We start from the raw sequence: 22,996 nt of genomic DNA on the forward strand, positions 1-22,996 counted from the left end.
AATTTTTGTACTGTTTTTATTAAATACTTAGAATTTAATGAGCATTGCTTAGCAACCTACAGTTATTTTTTAGAGAGCTTTAATTATTAAAAATTCAGCTATTATGGAATTCTCTTTTTGTCATCAATTTAACAGAGATATGGTCAGTTTGTTTCATTCCTTTGAAATCAGACTTTATCATGGAAGAGCTGAAGCACGTGCTTCCTTCTTAACTACATTTTTATTTCAGTAGTCTTTATCTTCTGTTCCTAATACCTTTTTTAAAAGTAGATAAATAAAGGTGAATTAATAATTCTTATGTGGAATATAACATTGGAAATTATTAAACTAATAAACTTATGGCTCTTAATATTTGCTGACAAATCTTGAATGGTAAATTGTAGCTTTAAAAAAATAATTTTGAACATAGAAATAATAATTATGAAAAATGTTGTTTAGAAATAAATCTCAAAAACGGAAGTTGTAAAGTGAAAGTGGATAGTTGGTTTCATAGCAGATTTCAAAATGGCAGTAAAGTAACTTACCTAAGAAAATATGCAAATCATTTAAAATATTAGTGCAGAATTCTAGTTTTCTTGTATAATTCCTTTAATCATCTTTGTTCAAATGACAAATATACTCCTTCCCTGAAAAGCAGCAAAAACGAGGAGAAGAACCTCACATGGAAAACAATAAATTAAAATTTTTAATCCAGGAAATAATAATTATCCAGTACTCCCTAGAGCTGATTAATGAATTAGCTATATCTTTAAAGAAACTCTCTTTTAAAAGTAAACACATGTATTACAGTGCTTACACTTCAGAAAATAAATACAGTGTTGTGCCATGCAGAAAGTCTGATGTTGTTTTGTTTGTTATCCAAAACCAAATCAATGGAGATGACACTCCTTAATTTCCAAATTTAGAAATTTTAGAGAAATTCTAAGTAACTTTAAAAAACCCACTAAAAGTTAGCAGTCTAAAACTAAGTACTTTATCTTTTTAGATCCCTAAAACTCCCAGAGAGAGGTGGGAAAAGTCCCACCACTGATCTTTTGACACTGTTAGCAGCAGAGCCTTTATTTGCTACCTCATATCTTTCAGTCCTGCTGTATTCATTTGAATGGCATGTAATTAAAAATTTATGTCTTAGACAAGAAGGTGATCAGGGAGCAAACCTCCACCCCTTAAGCCTATCCCAGCTAATTTCCTTTGTCTTCCATTTACAAAGGAATGATGAGCTGCCACTTATGCATGGTTGAATACATGAGGAGAATTCTAAATCTTTTATGGAAAGTCTGTCAGAGCCATTGATAACAGCCTCAAGTTAGCTCAAGTACAGGAACATATCCGGCCTTCCTCTCATCTGGCATAATTTCAGAAACCTTGTTTCAGGCACCCTTCAGAAACAGGGCATCTGCCATGGTGTGGTCAAATACAATATTGAATAGGAAATGCCTAGCTATACTTTCCTTTCAAGTAATCAAACTTGAGATCAGAATGGGTGATGGGAAAGTGGCTGTGTAGATGAACTGCCAAAAGTCCTTGGTTTTCAGAGGAGAAGAATGTAATTACAAAAATGTGTACAGAGTGCTAAGGCTAATGGATCCACTTGATGGTTGTTTCTGGACTTTATCTCATAGGCTATACATTTCCCAACCTGGGGAGCCAGAGAGGCAGGAGCATGAGCACAAGAACAGAGTTTGCAGGGATCTGCCAATTCCACATTTGGGTGCAAGTACTTCCTTGGCACCAAGCAGGAGGGGGAGGTTGTTTCATTGTTGTTGGTTGGACCACCATAAGTTATATAATTACTTGGCTTTTTCTTTTAATGTATTGGGTCTGGGGTACTTTCCCAGCTTTCCAGTGGAAAAGGCTAGTGGGATTTTATCACCAGGCGCCTATGCCTCCCTTCTAGATTGGTAAATGTACAAAATGGGAAGATTACCTGTGTTGTCAAGTCAGTTTTCCAGTAGAATATATAGATGGTATCTAGAACTAGAGATTTCTAGTAAGAATTAGTTAATGGTTTCTTTCTGAGACAGTTATTTACGTGGTTAATTTGGAAAAGAAACATACTTTTTTTTTTAAACAATGCCCGCGTAACTTATATGCATAACTTATATTGCAGACCACATCTTATCATGAGAAAATAAAACTAAGAAAGGAATATTGCACTCCAGATAAAACCAGAGAGTGATTGTCTCCTTGTGAACTCAGAGCAAATTACTAAGAGCAACAAGGATGTAATTTTATTCAGTTTAGTCATCAAATGAGACACAAAATTATTGTATGTGTTACTTGTAGTATGGTGTGGTATTCTTGAGACAGTGTTATTCTTACAGAGGCTTATTGTTACTATATCATTGATTGTGCAAAAGACAAAATTAATGATACACACTGTCAATTCTTTGCTCAGATATGGCAGTGTGGAGGAAGTCTTGAGATCCATCCTTGCTCCCATGTAGGTCATGTTTTCCCCAAACAAGCTCCATACTCACGGGCCAAAGCTCTGGCAAACAGTGTGCGTGCAGCTGAAGTGTGGATGGATGAATATAAACAACTTTATTACCACCGAAACCCACACGCTCGCCTGGTGAGTTCAACTCCATTGTTCCTGGAATTTCAGAATTTGTTTTCAACCTACTAACTATTGACTAAGCTAATATTTAACATGAAGTACTTTCTATGTTTATTTCTTATTCCTTCTGAAATATTTTCCCAGACATAGAATAAGTGTATAATTTTTAATTCTTTGGAAAAATTTTAAAATTCTGTAAGAGTACAAGGTGGCCCAATCTATGTCCATAATAAATGAATAAATGAAAGAATAATATGAAGTGGGATGATCAAAGCAAGGAGGAGTTGTTTTAGTCTAAAATGTGCACTTCTGTGGAATGGCTGATACAGGACTCTCAATAAGAATTACACAATTAATGACTGAAAAATCAACAAGTTTCAGTGGACAGTAGACATTCAGGTAAACATGGTATGTCTACTGTATGTAAAGTATGGTAATAATATTCAGCAAAATTACCCATCTTGTGATAATTGTAAAACTTTGGACTGATGGACTGATTTTTATTTTGAAATGAAAATACAAGGTCATTAGTTGCAGGAGATTATTACTGTAAAAACTGAGTATGTCAAAACAGTAAAGCAGTGTGCAAATTCATAACTTGAACATATTTATCATTAGGGGCCTGAAGGCTGGAAAACAGTAACACTGAAAGGTTCTCACAGTGTCTAGAAATTAATTAAATGAACCTCTGTCATAAGGTCTGAAATTCAGACCCCAGAGAAATCACTGTATGCTGTTGCTTGTTTCTGGAGGTACGTGATCTCCCCAGCATGATCTCTTTGCATGAAAAGTTTTCTAGACACTGCCTTTTTGGTTTTGTGCCTGGGATAGGCTGCTGAGCATCAGCCTCCAGCTGCACTGGATCAGACCTGAGGGACCAGTGTGAGGTACAGGGAGTCCCCCACTTGTTTTAGTGGCCAACCCCAATAGACGCAGCAAGGGAAAACTGCCCTTAAAAACATGAGGCTTTTAAAACATACACTGGAGGATGCTGGAGAAGATGAATTTGGTTAGCTTTCCTCTTGTGTTTGTTTGGATTAAATTGGGTAATTAGATCATTATAGTCCACACATTTGTAATAATTGGTTTACTTTAATGTCATAAAAGCCATTTAGGTTGCATTACCAGAGTCTGACTTAGTGAGAAATATGGGATTCGCCCATAGGCAACGCTAGGCTGATTTCAGCTTGTCATACACAAAAAGAGCAATAAATGCTGACAATTTGTCTTGTAAAGTGGTGGGCATCTTATGTCTGTAATGACAGAGCTTTAACTTTAAAGGATATTTGTGTGTTAGTACTGAAAGTTTCATGTATTGGCTTATTGTAACACAGTGGATATAAGCTGAAACTCATGCAGGATATTTTTCCCCATATCAAAGCTGCTGCCAATGAACTTTGGTTTCCATAATGCTCTGTGCACCACTTGTTGCAGCAGTTGAGTTCAGACCTTTTTACTTCATCAAACCCAAATATTCAGTTCTGTAACATAACATAAAATGCAGAGATGATGCAGCAAGTACCTGATGTTATGGCTGCAAAAATTGGTTCCATGAAGTTTCACTTCAAGATTAATGTTCAGACCTCAGAGCTAATATGTCACGCTGTTTGTTTATTCAAACAGGCATCTCTGTTTTACATCTGCTTTGTGTTTCCAGTGGTATTTCCACAGCTTTGAGAAATGCAAATACATTTGTGGTTTGATGAAAGACTGTGTCAAGTGACCTGAAAAAATCTGGGGGCTGCAAACGCTCTCTCATGCCTGACTATCTGAAATCCCTAGTCAATATGAAGATAGGTTTTTGAAGACAGACATAAAAAGATGTGGACTCTGCTCCAATCCATAGACAAGGAAAAGTCTGCAATGAAAGCTTTTGTCTGGAGGTTTAAGATTTCATATTCCCCACCCCCCAAAATGGTGAAGTTCAAAGGATGCATTAGCAGATTTCACAAATTTAATCACTTAAGTGTAAAACTGTACAGGTAATTTGCAAATGGGTAGTGGTATAATTTAACATCCTAAAGATTCATTCACTGCTTTGGAGATTTTCAATTATCTATCTAAAGGAAGTCTCATTTTCCAATACGCCTTCTCAGTCTCCAGCAATCTGTGTTCAAGGGCTTCCTCACTTGCAGATTCAGGGAGTTTTCTTAGACAAACTGTCTTCTAGAATATTTTAAAGTACTACTTGCACAGTTCCCATTCCTTTTTGTCCGCATTTAAAAAATGTAAGGATAATGAAATCAAATCCAGCACCCAAACATGGTGATTTTTCCTGGCTAGAAGTCCTACTCATCACTGTAGCATACGGTTCCTAATAATGTATACAGATAATTTAAAAGAGAGCATCTGTTCTGGATTTTATTTTTAATTTTTTTTTCTTCTTTCCTTTCCTTTCTTTTTTTTTCTTTTTTTTTTTTTTCCCCAGGAACCATATGGAGATGTGACAGAAAGGAGACTTCTACGAGAGAAGCTGAAATGTAAGGACTTCAAATGGTTTTTGGAGAACGTGTATCCAGAACTTCACGTACCCGAGGACAGACCAGGCTTCTTTGGAATGGTACGTGGCTGCTGAGAAGGGAACCTACTTGCAGTTCTCTGAGCTCTCCTACTAAGTCAGTGTGAAGGTGTTTTTGTGCCTAAATCAGTTTGGGATTTTGGTAGAATTCAGTTAAAACTGGTAGTTTTAAAATGTGGTATTTATCGGAATCTTTATTTTAGGGAATACTGTTTATGAAGGAGTTCTATGACAGAGTAGGAGAACAGGTAATGTCATGAATTACTCCTAAGTGACATCTTGGGACTGTTAAAGGCAGGAAAGGATGTGATTTTTATTTATTGAAACATTGTGTAACAAAAAAAGAGAACAGTAAAGTGTTTTATTTTGTTGAATTGAAAAGGAGTGTGCTTTTAAACATACGTTCATACATTTTATCTGATGAAAACTATGATGCTCTGGCAATGGGAAAGGGAGCTGGTACTAAGTGCTTCCAGATCATAGGGGATTCTGTATATTAAACCAACATGTTAATTTTTAATCTGAAGGTCACTTTAGACCAGCAAGGGCACAGGCAATGAGTTCAATATCAGAAACCGCTTCTCTTTTAAGAGTTGACAGCTCTTTATGCTTTTTGCAGATTACAAATAAATATAAACTATAGCTCTGTGTATATTACATTACTGTAATCTCATCTGGAAGGGATGAAGGCAGAGATGATGCAGCAAGTACCTGTTTCCTCTGAAAAATCACCAGATACCTGCTGCATGTTAAGAAAACAAAACTGCACCTTTCCACCAGGATGCATGAAATACCTTCCTAATTACCAAATGCCACATTGACTTAAAAGTACTTTTGCTGGTAACTCAATCACTCTGCAGATCCAGCTAAGCTGCATTCCCACACTGCATCATCACATCCAGCTCTTGTCTAGCTGTCATCTACCCTTCCCCAAGTTATTCAGCCTCTGCTGAATCTCCTTCAGGAAAGAGAAAAAAAATCTGATCTCTGTGGACAAACAGAACATTCAGGAACGAAGTCTCCCCACAGTCTGCCCTAATAGCTTTGTAACTTGTTGAAATAGATCCTAATGTGGAAATGCTGTGGTTTCCCCTGGGGAGCTGTGGGAGTTCCCATGGGGAGGGCAGCAGTTGTCAGAAAATCCCTTAGGAGCCTCTGGGAGAATTGCCACCCTCCTCCATTTGTCTTGGAGCCTGCAGGAGAGGGTGGTATCTCTGTGTGATCACTGGTGTGAAAGGTGTTACCCAACATCATCCAGTACCTTGAACAAACCCTGGTACAACATTGGTTCTGTTTTTGCTCTTTTGTGCTGGATTGCCACTGGTAAGTTCTGAGACAGTTGAAGCAGTAAGGTATTATAAGACTTACCTTCCAGGAGCATTTCAGGAATTTTACCTTCTCTCCACCTCCATCCTTCTCCCTCCAAAAGAAAGGGTTAGACTGGTGCCAGTGACAGCAAAGAGAAGGGATTTGTGCAGTTTCTTTCATGATTTAATTGTCATCTTCAGGCAAGGAGTTGACAGTACCTAGAAATAATAACTCTTGTTCAGAGCTGCTTGAGGTATCTAGAGTGTAATTTAGGTGTGCTCTATATATTTCTCTAAAAACAATTCATAAATGCTGTCATCTAGTTGTGAGCATAATGAGAATACACCATTTTTGGGGGGGAGGAAGAATTTAAAATGTGATGGAAATATGGTTGTACTCTGAGAAACTGAGAGTGCAGAAACGACACCTACTGATTCAGCTGATTTGTGGATATTGAGTCCCATCTGCTAGCTTCAATGAATCACTGATGGTGTTCTTCACTCCCGCCTTAGCTGTGTAGGGCTTTTCTGGTTCTCAAAAATACTGTATTTAAAAGTGTCAGCTTTGATAACAGCTCAACTTAGTGTGAGATTATTTAATTGTTCAAAGAGAATACAAGGGAATATGGAGATTTTTTTCTCCCTTAAAAGTATTTTTACTTTTGTACTGAAGTTGAAAATATTTCTAAGTTTACCTATAAGTCAGCCATGTGTTATTCAAATGGAGTCAAGAATTATTGAGCAGCATTCAGTGCACATCACTGATTAAGCTACATTTTTTTTTTCTTGATACTTAGATGAAAATATCCATACTACCCTTGGTTATCTAAAAAGTTAGCTGCCTCAAACTTTACTTAAACATACTGAATTATGAACCTTTTTGCCTGAGACATGATTGCATTCCTGTAAACTGCCTGAGACCTATAAAAAAGATAAATATTTTCTTGCTGCTCCTTGGGCTTCATGCAGCTTTGGAACTTTGTGGGACATGAACCTTCTGCCTTGAATAATTTCAATAATAAGATGTCAGCACTTCTGGAAAGGCTGATAATACCTTTTAGGCTCTGGTGTAGCACACTGATGTGTCTTTTTCTGGTACAGCCTCTGATTTGGCTATCCTTGAGCATGCACTTATGGCCAGTAGGTAGGTGTGAAATTGTAACAAGACTTGAGCCCCAGCTCTGCACAGATTGCCCACCTGGACAGCAGAGACTCAGCTTACAAATCCTAACTACCCTGGGAAGGGATGGTGTGGGCGTCTGTAGGAAGAGCTCTGAGCCAGCTGCTGTGTTCAGTATTAGTGTGGTGAAATCTCTGCATTGTGCAGCTGGATAAAGACAGATGAGCTGGGCAGCTCTGTGATCTTTTCACGTTATCAGTGACTGTGGAAAGGCACAGCTGCAAAGCAAGGAAACAGTCAGTGCTCTTCTCTCTTCTGAGGTATGTATTAAGTATGGCTGGCATTGAGGAGCATATCCAAGGATAAAGATTATGGTCAGTCAGTGAATTTGGCTTTAAGTCTGGCATCAAGATTGTTTTTACGAAACAGTGGTGACACAAAAATCAGGATTTTACTGTAATTTTCTGTAAGTTTGATCACTTGGTGATGAGGCCATACAATGATGTAACATGATAAGTTTTTCTTTGTTTTTCTCAGTTTCTAGCTGATATTTCTTTCAGCTGAATGTAAAGCAAGTAAGCTGATAGATGTCTTGTGCTGGGACTTTCTGTCTGGTCTCTCTGCCTTCTGTTGGTAAAGGCATCTCTCACTGACTCAGTTGAGAAATCAAAAACTTGAATTTTTCTTTTGACAGCTTCCTTCCCCGTTTTCCTCCAAGACTATCTCGTCTTCATTTTCAAGTGCTCAGTCATAATTTTCTTTCAATTTAGACTAGGTAATAATATTAAAAAAAATTGGAAGGAAGATTTTAAACTGCAAAGGATTTTGTTTTACTGCAACATGAAAGAGACAATTATTTAAATTATCTAAAGAACACATGATATATATGGACAGGCTTGCAGAAGAAGAGAGCTATGTGGTTTAAATTGTGTAATCAAAGATACTGCATGACTGGAGCTTCAAGTACTCAGAGGTATCAGGGTCCCTTCTCTAGGGTATACCTCTAAAACTGCAGTATAATCCAATTTGGAGAGCTGCCACTTGAGATTGAATTGGTAGCCAAGATTAGGACTGATTAGACCTGGAGACCTTTATGCCCATCACAGGAAAATATGCACCACTTGGCTGGCTGTACCACCTCTGAAAGCTAGGGAGAGGCTTTGTAAAAAGAAGTGGAAGAAATTCAAGCATTTGGTAGTGAATACACCATTGCCTGAACCACACGCTTATACTTTTTTGAGCTTCCCAGGGAGATTTGGGCTTGCTGGGATGAGCCAATGAATCCAACTGCAGTGTGTCACCTTCCTTCAGAGGGTTTTAGTCATGAGTGTTGTATGCCCTTTTCAGCATTGCCCTTAAGAAGTTAACAAGTGATATGAAAATAGCATTCACTCAGTAGAATCATTCCCTGTGACTGCTTGGATTACCTTTGAGGTAAAAGCTGATGTTTGATCAGTACTGGTGAAGCTCTTTGGCTTGCTGCAAATTCATATCTTACTGCATCCCACAGTATCATCTGTCCGTATCACTAACAGATCAGCACCATTGTCACTGGCAGAATAAAGAGGATTCTGATCTATTTTGTGGATATAGAGAAAGGTTAGCAGGACTCCACTGGCCATACTTATCAACTAATGCAATGAAGTTTTAATGTCAAAAATCTGTTGTTGATGATTTGTTTACAATGGACTTTATCAAACTAGGAATTATTTATAGAAAGCCATCTGTATTGTGTAGTTATATGCAAGTGTCCAGATATTAGGAAACAATAGATTTAAATATCTCCTAGCAATAAAGGCTGAGGTCTGCTGAATATCTTGGTAGCTGGTGTTTATTACCTATCTCAGCCTCCAACAGTGGTAACTAAATGGCATGTAGAGTGACACCTTTAGTTTCAATAGCAATGTTTCAATAGGAGGCAAATGCTGTAAAAAACCACAGCTGATAGTCCTGCATGGGTACATTGTTTTAGATCTGAACAATGTGTTTTAATGGCAAGGTGATCAACATTTTTTCTTGCTTCTGTTTCTCTAATGCAGCATTCTGAAAAGAACTAAGGTAAGTCACAGAGAAAATTTTGTTCTTGTTGCATGATTTGTTTATGGTGGATGTGGGAATAAACATAGCTTCAGAAATGAGTGGATGATCACTGTTTTGATAGAGCTCTTGCACATAAAAGAAACTGTATATTCTCATTTAACAAGAGAAAAATATTTCACAAATTCTCTCATACTTTTTTTCTACCTTGGAACAGAGGGCAGGTGTGTATGGGTTTTTTTGAGTTTTTTTAATACATGGTGCTGCAGCCAGATTTTCAAATTTTTCTGTGTCATTTCAGATCAGATAATTTAAAAGCTTAGAATATGCTATTCCCACTAATTAGGTCTTGAATACCTATTAGGCTTCCTGATGAAGTGTGGGCATATCTACCAACGTCTGACAAAAAAAACAGGTGAACCACACAGACCCTGTACATGTAGGAAGATGTCGGCATGTATCGCAAGCATTTGTGCATGAAAGAGAAAAAGGAGAGAACATACATGGTAGCATCCTGGAGCACAGCCTCATTTTCAAACCATCTGAAATGGAGCTTAAGTTTAGTAAGCTTTCACACATCTTTTTGCTTTGTGCATTTGGGCATTGAGTAATATGCATATGAGAGTTACTGTAGTTCTGGTGGTGCAGGGCATATTCAAACAGATTATTTAAAATTTCCCAAAAGGAAGCTCACACTTGAGCATGTGCCAGGGGCTGATGGCCAAGAGCACTAGTGAAGTCATAGGGTTGCCTGGAAGGGCACCATGGATAAGGGCTTTGCTGCCAGTAGACAATCAGGCAGAGTCATATGTTATTAAAACTACTAATGGGAGACCCTCTGGTCCTGAAGACAGCTGCTGACAACAACAACTGTAGAGATAAAATTACCATTTTAAGTGGTTATGACTTTTAGGTTGATGTTTCCTGATGTAGAATGTAGAAACATGAGAAGCTTATTGTTTGGTTTATGTAGTTCCATGGCAGTGTTAAAAATAGTCTATGTAAGACACTTCTCTTTCCTGTTTTTCTAAGTGTAATTCTTGTCTCCCATTAGGAAAGTAAACAAAATGTTTTATTTTGACTGTCCAAGGAGGTTGCAGTGGTCTAATGTGAGAGTGAGCACAAGGCAGTGGAAAGAAGATGTTGGGTAGCACTAAAAGTAGAAGTTGGCAAAGAAAACATATACAGAACACAAGTATTTAATTTTCCAGCTTGTGTGGTTTGCTCTGTGGTGGGTTTAGGCCCCACAGGGTTTGTCTTGTTTGTTTAGTTCTAGCTGCCTGCAATCCCTATGTGTCCACTCATTTTCCACATTAAGAACTCAGGATACGATTATCATGACTAGGGAAGAGCAGTGAAATTACACCTTGCTGAACTAACTCTTCTGAGATTTACTCTGCCTATTCTTTTTGTCTGTGATATAATTACACTCAGCAACAGGGGCATTCAGCTTCTTGTTTACCAAACCTATTCTGCTCTGTGTGTTTTCAAATTTTGTTATGTGGCTAATACCAGCAATCAGTGGGTATGTGATTGTTTAAATTATTTTTAGTTACTTTTGCCTCCTGAATACTTAAATGCAAATCTTTGTTAACTAGCCTGTTTTTAAAATTAGCTAATTTAATATTTTAAAATTTTAATCTAGACATCATGCACCTCTTCTATCAGAGATCAGCAACATGAGTAAAGAGCATTTAGTATCACACCTCGTGTCTCTTTCCAAACATATATTTTTGCCCACTTTCAAGATTTCTGATCCTAAAATCTGTCTGCTTGTTCTGCCTCAAGAGGGTACTGGAGTCCTTTTGAGAACAAATCCTCCTAACATTTCCCATTTGACAAACTGAGAAAAGTATGTAGTCATCTTTTCATAAGAAAATTGAACAAGTAGATCCTGGGGGAAAAAGGCATGGCAGACTCTTTTGTTCTGCATGAGTTGCTGGCTTGTTGGGTTTCAACACACTTTTTCATAGTTTCTACCCACTTCCTTTGCAAATACATTGGAACACAGTGTCATTCCTAGGGGAAGCCATCATGTCTGGCTGCTTCAGTGCTCCAAGTCAAGATGGTCCAGTTTTATTTCATATTAATCTGAGAGATGTTACCATTTCATCCCTTTGATCTATTCCATTTGCTTTACTTTTATTCCACTACCTTTGGGATGAATGTCAGAGCCCATCAGGATGGGTGCAGAGTGACTACAGAATGTGTTCTTTACTGTAGACTAATATTTTAAAATATTCTTTTGTTTTGATTAGTTGAAGAATAGAGGAATGGAAAACTTCTGCTTTGATTATAACCCTACAAATGAACATCAAGTAACTGGACAGAGGGTCATACTCTACCCATGCCATGGCATGGGACAAAATCAGGTAAGAATGATGTTTTATTTTTATTTTGACTAACACTTATGGTTGTAATGTAAGGAAGTATGGTATAGTCATTGCAATAGGGCTGAGAGAATGTGTTGCCACAGTAAGGTGATCTTAGTTCAAGTTTTGATTCTTGCACTAAATGTTTTTTTTTCTGATGTATCTTCAGGTCAGATTTTCTTCATTCTGAGGATGTCTACCCCGCCCAGGGAACTCATGCATACCTTTATTATGCCTTTCCACAGAGCTCATTAGCGGGGGTTAATAGCACATTGGTGCAGCTATAGTGCTCATAGGCCAGTGCTCACTCATCTCCAAAACCCCTCTGAGCTTTTGTCTGTCCATGCCTCTAAAGCCCGTAATAACACTGGAAACCTCATCTAGTTCCACCTGGGTCTGTCATCATGTCTCTTCCTCGTGGTGCTTGTCTAACTACCCAAGAGGTTTTAGACCACATTTTCTCCTGTCCTTCTACAGAAATATCCTCCTTGGTTGGGCTCCACAGTCCAGGAGAGCGGGAGTTCTCTTTAATACTGTCATCCTTACTGCCTTGTTTTTAACTTCTGATGCCAAAAATGCTGTTTTCTTTCTCCATGTTGACTGAAACTGTGTGCAGCTGTCGTTAATTTTGATACCTATAAGCCCCTCTGCATAATGCCATAAGTGTTGTGGGGCACTGTGTGCCAAGTTAGAACGGCTGGTTTTGCATAGTTTTGAGTGACCACCTTCCAGAATTGAAGCTTGATGTTTGATGTAGGGTATGTACTTGCCTGTCTATCTTGATTTTTGGCTTCTAACCCAGATTAGAGTAAACACAGTTCTTGAGATATGGTCTCATCAGTGCTGAGTACCAAAGGTCTTGTGAGACCTCTTGTACATAACCCTGTGACATCTTGGGTGGCTTGACTGTTTAGGTCCTTTTTTAATGAAATTAATCCAAACATTAATCCAAACAGGATTGTTTGGAAAAAGGAAAAAAAGGGAAAACAAAAGAAAGAAAGAAACTAGAGATGTGACAGTTAAGCAGTGTATCTGCTATCGTCCTGAACTCTGCTTAAAAAAAAAACCAAAACATAAAAGCTTGAGGAGTGTAAATCAAATCTGTATTGGGGAGAAAGCTTCTAATATGAATTGCACTTTACATGAGAAAGAGGAAAGAAAAAACAATGTACCTCAGATCTTAAAAGGAAATAGATTTGTTGCTGATAGCAAGTTTATTGCCTAAAGTATTGTAACTATTATTTGATATTATTTATTAGCTCATATCTGATTTATGTCTTAAGTTTTGCAATATTTCCATCCTTAAGGCCAAGATACAGGGGAAGGCAGGGGGAGAATCTTGTACCATAAAAGCCAAAGGATCTCAATACTGACAGTAGTATGCTAATTATGCTAAGCCCCACCTCACCCTGTTTACTCCCTCAGTTCAAATTCTTGCAGAAGTTAGGAATACTTCTATAGATCTATAGAAAAGTTAATAATCAGATAACCCAGTCAAGTCACTTTCTTATAAGTAACATTGACAGCTTTTGTGGATTAAGAAGCATTTGATATATAGGATTACATGCTAACATGACAAAGGTATTTATAGATATATTTTTCCTTGTATTGCAGATTACAGAGAGGAAAGGGGTTGCTTTTTTTTTTTTTTGCATTACTCTGAGCAAAAAGAGTTAGCTTAAATTTTATCCCTTTCCCCAAGAAAGAATAAAGAAATAAGATAAAAGGTGAAAGCAAAAAAGAAGTACACTTCAGAGATGAATCGTCATGAGATGACATTTTTACAGTTATTCTTTGTTTAGCTAGCACTAGGAGATTAGCTGAATTTACTGCAAGATATCACATCACTGGGTATTAATGCTCTTCCATCTCTGCTGATGGTGCGGTGCAGCCGTGTAGGCAGGGCTGAAAGCAGCGACACTCTGGGAACTGTGCAAACCGCTCCCTCTGCTGGCACCCAAGCAGGAGGAGGAAGAAGGAATGGAGAAACCACCTGACTGCAATGTAAACCAATAAAGGAAAATATGAGATGACTCGAGAGAACTGCAGAGCCTGAGGAGGGAAGGCCAAACACAGGAAATGGGTTAAACAAGATTAGTGAAATGGGCAAAAAGGCATGAGAGGGCTGGCAGGAGCCAGGGAGAAAGGGCCAAGGTGACAACGTAGTTTGTGACAGGTTGAGCAACAGGTGATGAGCAGGGCATGTGCGATGGAGGAAAGAGTAGGACATGGAGTGAACCAAAAAGAGTAACCGGAGAATATTTTAGTGGAAGGGGCAGGGTTACTGAATGTGGGAGCTGAGATATCAGCTGGCAATGGGGGGGCATAAGTAGGGGTGATAGGTAGTTGCAAGAGAACAAGTGGACAGCAGGAAGAGTTGTGGGTGGAGGAATAGAGAAAGACTAAAATAAGAAAATATGTAGGAACACAACTGAGGTGGGAAATGAAGTTGGGGTTACTGGACTTGCAGCTCCCTTTTCTGGCTCACCAATAGCTGTGAAACCTACCAGCAGGACTTTTCTCTCCATTTCTTTCCCATCCCACTGTCTTCTTGACATTGAGTCTGAAAAGGTAGCAGGCTGTTCCTTGTGGTGTAAATCCTTTGACAGATGACACTGTCAGGATCAAAACACTCAAGTCTTCCACATTTATGTCCATCACTATCTGCTGATGAAATGATTGTGGCAAGGTTTGGTCATCCTCTAGTACCAACAACCACAGAGTCTCAGAGATGTTTACTGACAGCAGGCAGCCCTTAATTTCTCTTTGGCCCCTTGGAAGGGAATCTGCCATCCTAATCCCAAACTCTTCCTGCCTTTTTTCTGTGAGTTTGTTCACTCCACTCATTACCTATATAGAGTTTTACCAGCAAGCCCTTAGCAAGCTTCGCTCCCATTCCCTGCCTGTCCCACACCACAGGCAGGAGGCTGTTTATGTAGCGAACAACTTCAAAACTTTTCACTGGCAACAAGTCTCCACTTGGTGACCTCTGAGTATCTGTGTGCACTGTGCTGAGAGGAGAGAGCACTGTGCTCTTAGTTATTTATAAGGTCCAGCACCTGCTCCTGTTTTACATCACAGTGAATAAAATCACTCTCAGAAAACTAAAGTTCCTGGTAGATTGTTGCTGTTCTTTCTTGAATCCATGGTCTAATTGAGAGGGTTTGCTTTGCTCCTTTAGTGTAAGACACTGGCTACTGATTGTAACTCAGGCTGCTTATGTTTTGTGGGAATATTTTCCCCACATAGGAGAATTAAAGGCTTGGAAATTGAGCACCAATGAAGCCCTTTGCCTTCTGGGTATGGCTGGGAAGTAATACAGAGGGCACCGATACGTGATGGCAAGAAATCAACCTGATGTGATAAGAGAATGGGAACACACTGACTGACAGTGTTCTTCCCAGAATTCCCATTTGGAGCTGATACATTTCATGTAAATAGCGAGAGAGAAACAAAGAAGTTAGCAAAGCCCTTGGATTTTCAGCAGAAAAGAGTATCAGACCTGGTAACCTCTCTACTGGTTCTACCCATCAAGCACAAACTTTTTCCTACATGCAAAACAACAGTAGCCAGGCACAGAGAAGGATGAGAGTGTGTTTCAGGGTCCAGTGAGGTAGCCGAAATCTGCTGCTGGGCCCAGTACCAGAGACACACTGATGCAGCTGAGGTAGTGTATGGACAAATCCTGTAGTTTGTCCAGAAGCCAGAGACACTGGGAGAAAGGCCTCATCAAGTTTGCCAATAGCACTTAAGGGATTCTACTGATTCTCAGAAGGAAAGAAATGCAGTAAGGCTACTAGTTATTGGGCCATGGATTAGTTTGAAAGTGCTTCCTTTCTGCTGACAGAATGCAAGAAGAGAGAACTAAAAAACACTTTACCTCTTGAGGAGGAAGATGTTTATTTCATTACTAGAGCTTGGAAAAGCCCAAAGCCTGAAGTATTTATTCAGTTTGAAGCAGTGTAGGGTAATGAACTGGCTATGTTCATTGGGCAACAAGGCAGGAGTGCTTGATTGTTAGTATTATAACCCCATTCCTTAAAGCTATCCAGAAATTAACCATTTTACTTGCTCTTCTTTGGAATCTGGTGCAAGTCCTTGAGAGATCATTCAGGAAAGATATGAGTAGTAAGAAATGCTCTGATCTAGTAGCTGCTCTGTTTATTCTTGACGCATCTGGTACAGTCAGCAGCTTGCAGGCTTTCACTTATAATACAAATTGCTAAAGAGTTATTATATCTAATAAATCCCCTAATGAGCAAGGCTCTAAATATGGCTTTGTGAAAGTGGCAGCTGTAAAAAGTGTCCATGCACACACAACTGAGCAGAACTGAGGCTTTTTCTTTATTCACAAGCCATAGGATTAAAATGCATGTCCCTGTAGCTCACTGTGGTGCCCAAAGTAGTGGGTTTTCCATGTGTCAATCAGATACTGAACCTGGAAATAAAGCCAAAAGGCCAGGGAGTAGCTGCTGCCTGTTAGGGTAAATTATAATAATAGGACCAATATTCACACAATTTACTTTTGTCATTGATGAAATGTTTGGGTTTTTTTTGGTTTGTTTTTTGCATAAGGCAAATGTAAAAGTAGTGCAACCTACACTGTAGAAACAGATCTTAGCAATAGGTTTCAAGGGAAAATCATCGTCTCTGGGGACTTATGTCAGCAGGGAGACTTCAAACTTGATGTTGCTTTCACAAAACATTCATTTCCCTTTGTGGCTTACCACGAATGAATGGTGGCAAACAGGTGAATTCTGGGGTGGGGTGGGCAAGGGTCAGTCACTTGCATCATTGCTGGAAAAAAAAAAAAGCCATGAGGCTCCCCAGGGTGATGCAGTGGGCGGCATTGGTCGGTGTATGGCTGTGACAGCCACCTTGACAGAAAAATTCCTGATTGTGATAATAGGAGGGGCAGATTTCATGAAACAACTATTATCAGTGTAGTCCAGATCAGATCTCTTACACTTGGAAATGGATGGCTGAAGAATTTGTAATAGCAGAGTCCTGTTTATACTGAAACTCCATTTCCAACTCCTCATCAAGGTTATTAGCCCTGCTGGTTGTTAAGGATGTTTTTGTGGTAAGTTCAAGTATGTACATTTCTGAATTGGTACAGCCCCCTTCACAAAGCCTTATAGTCTCCAGGGGGGGAAACAAAACAAAAGAGGATTCCTTCTCTCCTTCATCCTTTTATTGGTCTCTGCTAATGCAGCTGTACTATGGGTAATAAGCAATTTTCTGATGTTTATAAAACTATCTTCTACTTTATTGAGTATAATCTAAATCAGATCTAAACACACATCCGTGCACTATAGTAATCTAAATTATTTATAAGCTTGCTAAATACAAACAACTCTCAAACTCTGCCACTCTTTAATGAAGTCCAAAAGTTGGCAAATGTCCATGATAAGAATAAAATTTTAAGGAAGTCTTTCACCATAGCCACTACAGAAGCCCAGAGTTTCAGAGTGTGTTTATAACACTTCTGCAAAATGTTGTGCAACAATCAAATATAGTAAATTGTCTTTAAGGAAGTTTTTTTTGTATTTAAAAGCAGCTGTACCTGTTTTGCTTCAAATAATACCTTACAACTTCATAGAACAAAATATTACTTTGTGATGACTGAATTAAGAAGGCATAATGTCAGGCCAGAAACTGTTTTCCATCCTATTTTTAAGGGGGGCCTAGCATGTGAAAGTTAAATATTGCAGTTGAATTTTGGAAATTCTTTAATGCTGGAATGCCTGTTTTCTGTGACATTTAAGTGCTACAAGAGTAAAGCAGTGCTGTGATGAGATTGATTTTCTGTAAAATAGTAAGCAGTAGAAGTTAAGGACACTTGAATATTTCTGGCAGAATTTCTCTTCACAGCAGCAACTTTTATTCGTGAACCTAATTATAGTCTCTTAGTGTACACTTCTTTATAAACACTCTCTGTGTACATATGAAATGACTGCCATCCTTTGTTTCTTCTCTTGGGTTTGTAGTTTTTTGAGTACACATCCCATAATGAAATACGTTACAACACGCGACAACCAGAAGTCTGCGCAGCGGTCGATTCAGGGACTGACTACTTGACGATGTACTTGTGTCAAGAAAATGCCCACAGTGTTCCTGAAAACCAGAAGTTTATTTTCAGAGAGGTAAGTGTGCCTGCTTGGATTTGGTTGTGTTTTTTTTTTTGGGGGGGGGAGTGGGTGGAAGGAGATTTGTTGAATTTTTAAAATTTTTATCTTACTGCATAGACATCGTGCAGGCCACAACACTGGCACAGGTCTCTGGGAGAAATAGGCTACATTGGCTTCTAACATCTGAACACAGAAACAGGGTAGCAGGCAAAGAGTATTCCAGTCATAAAGAACAGGAAGATTAGAGGAAGGAAAGCACCCTTGTTAACATCAAGGAGGCTGGGAACATTCTCTCTTGCACATTGCCCCTACTGTCTTCTCCTGAGATTGAGGTGCTTCAATATAGCCCTTCCCCAGCCAGTCATATGGCTGGCCTACTTCTGCTCTCTTTTCATTGACTTATTGCCCAATATTTATATTACCATATATCCCCAATTCTTCACACATCACCATTACTTTGTGCTCTTTCCTGCTTTTAAGCAGCTGCCTCTACATGATATTAGAAAGGCTTGTGTTTAGTGGTTTTGAATCTGTAAAGAAGCTCCTGGATGCCTGAGAGAAAATACGCTGGATGAAAAATGATGGCCTTGGTCAGGTTCTGGAGTGTTGTTATTTGGCTAATGGAAAAGGTCACATAATATATCAAAATGGTATATTTACATAATGTGTCTGCATAATGCATCTAATCCCTACAGGCTCCATGGCTGACAAATGTCACACTTCGATACTACCAGCAGTGATAGGTAGCAGGGTAAACTCTAAAAAAATAAGATGGAAGTTACTGTCCGTTCCCTAAATCTAGTCCAGACTGAAGCTCATAGTGATTTTACTAAATAAAAATGTTTAAAAGGTTGACTTTATAAATGATGTTTCATTTTTAATGTTGTCTTTTAACAAAATTGCTCAGTCATAGACATGAATCTCTAAGATGACACATATTGAAGGATCTTCAGTCACTTCCAGAAGTAATCGAGAAAACTGAAATTTTCAAATCAAGAAAAAATTTTAAAAATTACTGAATGCATCTATTACCACTGTATTCCTAACCATTAATTTATCAGCTGAGACTTTAGGAATTACTTTAAATTTTCTTTTTCATGATCACTCTGTGCCTATGTGTGATTTGAATGTACTTCTCTGCTCCAATTCCTTTTCTGCTGCTGCACTAAATCAAAACTGCCGGTCTCCACCTTTCAAGGCGAGTGATGAGTGAGGTGTCAGCACCACATTTCTTTTGCTTTGTGCATAGTGGTGTCAGACAGCTGTCTTTATGGATGGAGCATAATCAAAGATTTGAGCAGCCTTCCCAGCAGCTTGGCAAGAATTGAGTTCTTGCGGACACTGAGTCAAAAATGAGTGAGATGGACACTAATTAACCCGCTCTAAAATTTGAATTATCGTGACGGAAGCAAGAAAGTAATTCTGCAGCTGAATCTGTCAGCAAGTCTGTGAGCAAGCACACGCTACTGGGCATCAGGAGCTGTGGCTCAGGATGCAATTAAGTGCAACATTCCTGATGAGGGAAGGAGCAGACTTCCACAGGAGTCAGGGCTATGGATAGAAACAAGATATTGGCATTTTTCCTTCAAGTCTGCCAAGGGCCTTGGAGATGCTTGCATGTAGGAGTGGTACCCAGGCCAAGGGGATGGCCTCAGAGCAGGGCAGTCCTCCACGGCTGGCTGTGCTGCCCTTTTGCAGCTCACTATCCTAGCTGACAGTGCTCCTGGACTGGAACCAGAGACTTGAATTGGAGATAAACATAAAAAAAGGGCCTGAGGTCTCAAAATGTGTTCTTTAGGGAATCTGACTGTGTAGGCCTGTCAGACCTTACACCTCTGAGGCAGCTGTACTGCCTTTCAGAAAGCAAGTGAACTCCACACACATCTGCAGACAAGGGGCACACTTAGATATTTTTACTTTTTCCACCAAAAATATAACCTACAAAGAGACAGGAAAATTTCTTGCTAAAATATTTCCAACATTTATGCTTAATGAACAATATTTACCTTTTATTTACAAGACATGTAATGAATTTATGCATTTGGGTAATGCTTGTGCTTGGCTTAGTTCTTTTCTGCCATATTCTGGTCCAGTAACAAAAGACAATAAAAACAAATGTTAGCCCATTCTTTACAGGCTGAGATGCCATTTCATGAGTCACTCTAAAGCAATGGTGATGTCAGTTTACGTAAGTTTAAAAGTGGGATCTTTTGATAAAGTTTCAGACATCCTCAAGTTATGCTTTACCACACAACCCCATTGGAAGGATATGTGGGATATTTATTTGTTTACCTTAAACCACAGTGATATGTCTGCAATTTTTGAGACCTGAAAAGCGAACTTTATTTCTGTCTCTTGTAGGATGGTACCTTGTTTCACCCACAAACCCAGAAGTGTGTACAAGCCGAGGCAAACGCTTACAATGGGAACCCAGCACCATTGTTACGACCTTGTACCAACTCGGACTATCAAAAATGGTTCTTCAAAGAAAGAAGTTGATTCAGATGTTGTCTGGGATATAGCTGAGTACAAAAAACATGTGCTCTTTCTAGTCAGCAGTTAGTCAGCCTTTTGAAAAGCTCATAAGTGATATATTTTTGTATGGAAAGGACTGTAATTAGTTGACAAGCCTTGGATCTTGTTTCCTGGAGCTTTAGAAGGCACTAAGTATTGAGAGCTTCATAAAGTGCCACAGAATCTGCTCCTTTTTATTTGGCAGCTACATAACTGCTTCTGAAGTGTCTTAGGTTTTTTTACAAGTGACTTTTTAAAATCTACTGTGTGGAAGTAAGGCAATCAAAAAATTGCACTAATGTTAATCTGCCGATAACTTAAAATGTTTGTTTTTCTACTAAAACATTCTGCAGTTGGGTCTTTTAACACATAGTAGTTAATAATTATTCTTGTCTTTTAAATACCAAGAAAGTAAATGTAGGCCATATTCTGCCCTAAGTGACTACCACAAAGCCCTCACTGAAGACTGTGTGGATTTACATGTAAAGGCAGAGTATGTCTGCATGTTTTTGCACAAATAACAATCTAGTTGCATACAAATTGCACATGCTTGACAATACTATAGCTTAAATAGTCTGACAATTTTAGATGTTCATGGCACTCGACAAGTTTCTAATCATGCTTAAGATTGGTTTGGAAGTAAAATGGGGATTTTCTCATCTTTCTTAAAGGCAGAAGGCAACAATATTTAAAGATGATGCTTTGGGAAAAGCTATTTAGATTCATATGGGCCCAGCTATGTGGCTGTGTTCTAGAATCCACAACCAACTTTAATGTTGTGTGGAATTTCAATGTGCATAATACTTTCAATATAAGACCTATCAATAATTATTTTGTAAAAATTTCAACATTACAGAGAAAATGAATCTTAACATTTAAGTTTTTAAATGATTCATGCAAAAACAATTATATTTTAAAAATGGTTTTGCAACTGATTTCTGTGAAATTCAGCTAATATTAATACAAAAATTATTGACTTTGAGGTATAACTTGTATTTTGTCTGGGAGCTCCTTTTAGATGAGTTGACCTTTCATGTGGTCCTGTTGAAAATGGGGGGTGTAATCTGCAGCAGTACAGGATGGTTTGTGCCCTGGTGTGTGGGATCTGCCTTGCCCAACCAGAAAGGAGTGTTTGTATAGCAATGTGTCTGGCCATCAACCATCAGCATTACCATGTTGATTAGAAGGGTTTCAGCTCATAAGAAGAGTTTCTTTCCCTGTCAGATGAAGGAATGCTTATATGTAGAAGGATGAAAATATCAACCTTTTTTCCCCCAGAACTCTGGGCATCTCTTTTGATTAGTTTGGTATGTGTTTTGTTATTTGCTTTTGTTCATGTTTTCTATAAAAAATGTACAGCTTTTCCTTTGAATCCCCATAAGCTCATGCCATTTTGGCATACCTATTTATATGATTGGGGTGTGGGGGGAGGGTTTCTGCCTGTAGGAGATACATGTTTACATGTTCTTTCAAGGTCTTTCTTACCCATGTAAATAGAAGGTTTCTGTGAGCACCTTTGAAATTTTGTCTCTGTGGGCTAGACTGATGAAACTGGTGTTAGACTTAATAAAATACTTTGTGATTCAGTAGTGGGAGTGGGAAATGTCTTATCCCCTATTTGTTTTTCTTGTGGTCGGTGGTTTTCATTTAATAATTTTGCTGATCTCTTAGGCCCAGATCCCTGCAGCACTTGGGAGAAGACAGCTTCATTTTATGGTACCTCAAGTTCTGTTTCCTGAACTCAGTAATGTTTCTGTTCACCTGGTAGCAGCAGTGGTTTATACTTTGTGCAGCCACAAATCAAAAGTGAGTGGCTGCCTGAGAGAACAGCAAGAATTTTCTATTAATTTCTGCTTTGCCTTCTTGAATGCTGATTGAACAATGTTAGTGGCAGATAAAAGCCCAGCTACTGGAATCACAGCCAAAGCTCTCACTGACCTCCACTCTCAGTGAGGTTTTCTGAGTCTTGAGATTTCAAGATTTCATCTTCAGATGGTGGTATGCAAGTGAAACTTTGTAAGTGGAAATTATTTCCTATACATCTTTTCACTTTGCCCTTGTTTAGAGGGAAGTATTGATGTTTTTGGCTTCCTGCAGCTAAGATGTTTTCACATATGCCAGCAAACCTGCCAGCCTGGCTTGCATATTTGCTAGACAAACACACTCGAGTTCAAAAGCAAACATTGAACATTAGCAATGCCACCAGCTTGCTCCCTCTGTGTTGGCCTTATAGTCCCTCCACTTACCATTTTTTATTCCTTGACAGCCTTTTCTTCTTAAGTCACTGAGTTGTATTAATGCCTAGCTTCAGGTTTGAAGGGTGAAGAACTTCATCAAGCACCTGAGTCATGAAGCACATCTTCAGACTTCCTTAAACATCTCCAGACTTCCTTTTGCAGGAGGTCAGGGCTACCTGCTGAGGAACAGACTGTGGACT

General features: G+C 38.8%; 1 protein-coding gene across 1 annotated transcript in view; it reads left to right on the forward strand.

Moving 5' to 3' along the window:
• The window catches only part of GALNT12 (polypeptide N-acetylgalactosaminyltransferase 12), a 46,174-nt gene extending 24,026 nt beyond the window's left edge, over nt 1-22,148 (forward strand). Inside the window, exons 6-10 of the mRNA XM_064431002.1 lie at nt 2,399-2,575; nt 4,989-5,120; nt 11,801-11,914; nt 17,905-18,060; nt 20,407-22,148. Coding sequence (XP_064287072.1) covers nt 2,399-2,575; nt 4,989-5,120; nt 11,801-11,914; nt 17,905-18,060; nt 20,407-20,544 — 717 coding nt within the window. The 3' untranslated portion in view covers nt 20,545-22,148. The remainder of the gene's footprint in view (nt 1-2,398; nt 2,576-4,988; nt 5,121-11,800; nt 11,915-17,904; nt 18,061-20,406) is intronic.
• The last annotated feature ends 848 nt before the right edge of the window (nt 22,149-22,996 follow it).

Source organism: Passer domesticus, chromosome 1 (assembly GCF_036417665.1).
Source record: "Passer domesticus isolate bPasDom1 chromosome 1, bPasDom1.hap1, whole genome shotgun sequence".
Classification (NCBI taxonomy): domain Eukaryota; kingdom Metazoa; phylum Chordata; class Aves; order Passeriformes; family Passeridae; genus Passer; species Passer domesticus.